The 4,878-nt window shown below is 33.9% G+C and overlaps 1 protein-coding gene across 1 annotated transcript; it reads left to right on the top strand.

The window, feature by feature from the left end:
* Positions 1-2,217: 2,217 nt before the first annotated feature.
* LOC119575548 lies at positions 2,218-3,185 on the top strand. The gene is made up of 2 exons (XM_037923200.1): positions 2,218-2,750; positions 3,044-3,185. Exons 1-2 carry the CDS (start codon positions 2,218-2,220, stop codon positions 3,183-3,185), a joined length of 675 nt encoding a protein of 224 aa, XP_037779128.1.
* The last annotated feature ends 1,693 nt before the right edge of the window (positions 3,186-4,878 follow it).

Here is a 4,878-nt window from a genome sequence, read left to right as displayed (position 1 = left end):
TTCAAATCCTAAAAAGAAGTTTTCATATTTAATGTTCATAGTGGGAAAACCGAAATCTAAACCTAAAGCAAGAAGTTCACTTTCCTCTGTGGTTAGTTTTCTGTCTGACAGGTTGAATATGACTTTCTCAGGCTTAATCTTTTTGGAAATGTCAATGTCTAGTTTTAGCAGTTTCTTTTGGTGTCGTTTTCGAACATTAGCAAGCTTTTTGTTTGCATTTGTTTGCAACATACAAATAAGACATTGATAGTCAATGTATGAACATCTTGATTTCAGAGATAATACATGGTTGTCATAGCTATTGTTGAGTCGAGAAAGTTTTTTGGTTTGAGTTTTGATTTCAAAATTGAGTAGTTTCAGTAACCAAGACTTGTAAGTGTGACTAGACAAAAAATTATGATTATGGACCTTGAATTTGATAAAAGATGGGATAGTATCAAACTTTTTACATGTTTTTAGAAACTCCAGGTCGTGTTCTGATTTTCTTGCTTTGTAGTAGTCCTTCTCGGTTCTTCTGTATTCATGAAGCGTAGTTCGGTCATATCGAGCAGAAATAATCTCAGCAAGTGATTTTCCTTTCGGGAATCGTAACTTCAGCAGGAAAAGCAACACCAAAGCAGCTACGAACATCATCTTTATTTATTTCATACGTTTCGAAGTTACTAACTTCATCTTCAGTGCTAAAAATAGATAAAAAGAACCATAAACATAAGCAAATTAGCAAAATACAAACAAGGACTAAAAAGTTGGCTCTTAAGCTATACAGGCAGTAAGGGGGGAGGGGGAAGTTGTTAAAGCAAACTATGGTTAAAACAAGTGAAACATGGTAAAAGTAAAACAATGTAATTAGTAACTTATCAAAAATTGACTATAAACATGGTAGAACTTCTACCATGTTTATAGTCAATTTTTGATAAGTTACTAATTACATTGTTTTACTTTTACCATGTTTCACTTGTTTTAACCATAGTTTGCTTTAACAACTTCCCCCTCCCCCCTTACTGCCTGTATAGCTTAAGAGCCAACTTTTTATCCTTTTTTGTATTTTGCTAATTTGCTTATGTTTATGGTTCTTTTTATCTATTTTTAGCACTGAAGATGAAGTTAGTAACTTCGAAACGTATGAAATAAATAAAGATGATGTTCGTAGCTGCTTTGGTGTTGCTTTTCCTGCTGAAGTTACGATTCCCGAAAGGAAAATCACTTGCTGAGATTATTTCTGCTCGTATGACCGAACTACGCTTCATGAATACAGAAGAACCGAGAAGGACTACTACAAAGCAAGAAATCAGAACACGACCTGGAGTTTCTAAAAACATGTAAAAAGTTTGATACTATCCCATCTTTTATCAAATTCAAGGTCCATAATCATAATTTTTTTGTCTAGTCACACTTATAAGTCTTGGTTACTGAAACTACTCAATTTTGAAATCAAAACTCAAACCAAAAACTTTCTCGACTCAACAATAGCTATGACAACCATGTATTATCTCTGAAATCAAGATGTTCATACATTGACTATCAATGTCTTATTTGTATGTTGCAAACAAATGCAAACAAAAAGCTTGCTAATGTTCGAAAACGACACCAAAAGAAACTGCTAAAACTAGACATTGACATTTCCAAAAGATTAAGCCTGAGAAAGTCATATTCAACCTTTCAGACAGAAAACTAACCACAGAGGAAAGTGAACTTCTTGCTTTAGGTTTAGATTTCGGTTTTCCCACTATGAACATTAAATATGAAAACTTCTTTTTAGGATTTGAATGTATTTGCAATAGGATATCTAAGTTTGACATTTATGGCAAGGACAGCATTAAGTCTATTCATAACAGAATCGCTGCCATTGCCAAAAATGCCTACCACCTGTTTTGTCGTGAACGAAAATCCAACACTGAGACAAATTCCCACCAACGAACCTTTTGGGTAATCTCCGGGATGATAATAACTTGGTAATCACAAAACCAGATAAGGGACGGGGTATTGTTTTATTAAACAGGGAGGAATACAACACAAAAATCAATGACATCTTAAGTGATGTAACCAAGTTTAGATTGCTGAATACTAACATCGCTACCTATATTTTAAAACTGGAAGATAAACTTAATCGCTTCCTCCGCAGCATAAAAGATTCAATTGGTGAATCTGTCTACAATAACTTATTTGCATCTGGATCAAGACCAGGCGTCTTTTATGGTCTCCCCAAGATTCCCCAAAATGGGTAATCCAATTAGACCCATTATATCATCAATTGGTACTTTTAATTATAATTTTGCAAAATTTTTGGTACCAATATTAACCCCTCTGACATTATATGAGTATACTGTTGAGAACACTAAAGATTTTGTTAATGATATAACTGCTTTGAAAAACAATGAGCCTGTTGTTATGGCCAGTGTAGATATACAATCTCTTTTCACAAATGTCCCATTAGAAGAGACCACCAACCTTATTGTGCATGAACTCTTAAATTCAAAGGAATACCCTCATCACCTGAATGAAAAACAAATCAAAAAAGCACTTCAACTGGCAACTGTCGACTCAGTATTCACTTTCAGTGACAACCTATATACACAAATAGATGGCGTAGCCATGGGGTCCCCCTTAGGTCCCACCTATGCTAATGCCTTTCTATGCCACCATGAAAAAGAATGGTTAAATCAATGCCCTGAGGAGTTCAAACCAAATTTATACCGAAGATACGTGGATGATACGTTTCTTCTTTTTAAAAATTGTTCTCAAGTTGAACGGTTTGTTTCATATCTTAATACTAAACACCCTAATCTAAAGTTCACATATGAAATTGAACAGAACTCAAAACTCCCATTTTTAGACATCCTCATAACAAAAGAAAACGGCAGATTAACAACATCAGTCTATAGAAAACCCACATTTACTGGCTTAGGTATAAACTACTCAAGTTTTTCCCCAAAACTGTTTAAACTTTAAAAGCATTACTACATTAATCAACAAGCATACAGCATTTGCTCTGACTATGTTAAATTTGACAAAGAGATGAAATTTTTACTTAATTACTTCACAGAGAATTCATACCCAAGCAAACTGTTTTACAGAATCCTAAGAAAATTTCTAAACAAGAAACTTTCACCGTCTGCACCGGTGTTATCAGTTGCAAAAGACTCTTGTTATATTACACTTCCATACCTTGGACATTTAAGTTTTAACATTAGGAAGGAACTTCAAAACATTTTTAAAGACACTTTCCCCCCAAAATTTATTTCAGATTTATTTTCAAGACAACTACCACTATGCATTCTCTTTTGAAGAAAACTAAGCCTTTACCATTTGCACTGAGATCCTGTGTTGTTTATCAATTTAAATGTTCGAGATGTAACTCTCGATATGTGGGTAGTACCACGCGGTCTCTACAACACCGTATCTTAGAACACATGGGTAAGTCTTACCGTACAGGTGTTCAGCTCAGTTCACCATCACCATCTGCCATCAGAGAACACTGCTATTCCACTGGACATCCACTCACCCAAAATGATTTTCACATTTTGACCTCTGCCTTACACAGACTTAACCTCATCACCCTGGAATCACTGTTTATCTCAAGGATGAAACCAGACCTTAACAACACAACAGCTGCCATCCCTTTGCATACTCAATAGAAAGCATATATTTTTTCTATGTAAGTCGGTAACAATGGATTTACTATTTTGTTTTAGTTACTTTGAATTTTTTTTCTTATTTTATAGCTTGCTTTTTAAAATTCTACCATGTTTATAGTCCAATTTTTGATAAGTTACTAATTACATTGTTTTACTTTTACCATGTTTCACTTGTTTTAACCATAGTTTGCTTTAACAACTTCCCCCTCCCCCCTTACTGCCTGTATAACTTAAGAGCCAACTTTTTACTCCTTGTTTGTATTTTGCTAATTTGCTTATGTTTATGGTTCTTTTTATCTATTTTTAGCACTGAAGATGAAGTTAGTAACTTCGAAACGTATGAAATAAATAAAGATGATGTTCGTAGCTGCTTTGGTGTTGCTTTTCCTGCTGAAGTTACGATTCCCGAAAGGAAATCACTTGCTGAGATTATTTATATATATATATATATTTTATATATATATATTTTATATATATATATATATATATTTTATATATATATATATATATATAAGTATATATATATATATATATATATATAAGTATATATATATGTACATATATATATATATATGTATACATATATATATATATATCTATATAATATATATATATATTTATTTTATTATATATATATATATATATATATATATATACATATATATTTTTTTTTTTTTTCTTTTCTTTTCTTTCTTTCTTTTCTTTTTCTTTTTTTTTCTCTCTCTCCCTCTTTCTCTCCCCCCCCCTCTCTCTCTCCCTCTCTCTCTCTCTTCTCTCTCTCTCTTTCCCTCTCTCTCTCTCTCTCTCTCTCTCTCTCTCTCTCTCTCCTCTCCCCCCCCCCTCTCTCTCATTCATTCACGCTCTCTCTCTCTCTCTCTCTCTCTCTCTCTCTCTCTCTCTCCTCTCTCTCTCTCTCTCTCTCTCTCTCTCTCTCTCTCTCTCTCTCTCTCTCTCCTGCATTTTCCCTCTGAGAAGTGTCAAAGGCGCTTAAAGGTCACAGTCTCCAATAGCAGGGACAGTCGTGACACTTCCTCCATCTCCAATCTCGCCCACGCACCTTTCTCGGACCCATCCTCGCCCAAACACCTCATCCCCAATCTTCCTGCTCATTTCTTGACAATAGTCATATTGAACAATGATGTAATGAAAATTAGAAATATGAGATGATATAAATAGAGTATAATTCACTGAAATATGATACCTATGAATATATCTTACATACGATCCTTGTTGTCACACAACT

The sequence above is a fragment of the Penaeus monodon genome, chromosome 7 (genome assembly GCF_015228065.2).
Source record: "Penaeus monodon isolate SGIC_2016 chromosome 7, NSTDA_Pmon_1, whole genome shotgun sequence".
NCBI lineage: Eukaryota > Metazoa > Arthropoda > Malacostraca > Decapoda > Penaeidae > Penaeus > Penaeus monodon.
The sequence above is the reverse complement of the archived record's forward strand: the minus strand, read 5'-3'. Positions and strand labels throughout refer to the sequence as shown.

What these genes read in the sequence shown, in the direction of transcription:
- LOC119575548 (XM_037923200.1), top strand. Translation starts at nt 2,218, where the DNA reads ATGGGTAATCCAATTAGACCCATTATATCATCAATTGGTACTTTTAAT. An exon ending in AATTGTTCTCAAGTTGAACG is followed by an intron (nt 2,751 to 3,043) that starts GTTTGTTTCATA and finishes ATTACTTCACAG; the next exon opens with AGAATTCATACCCAAGCAAA.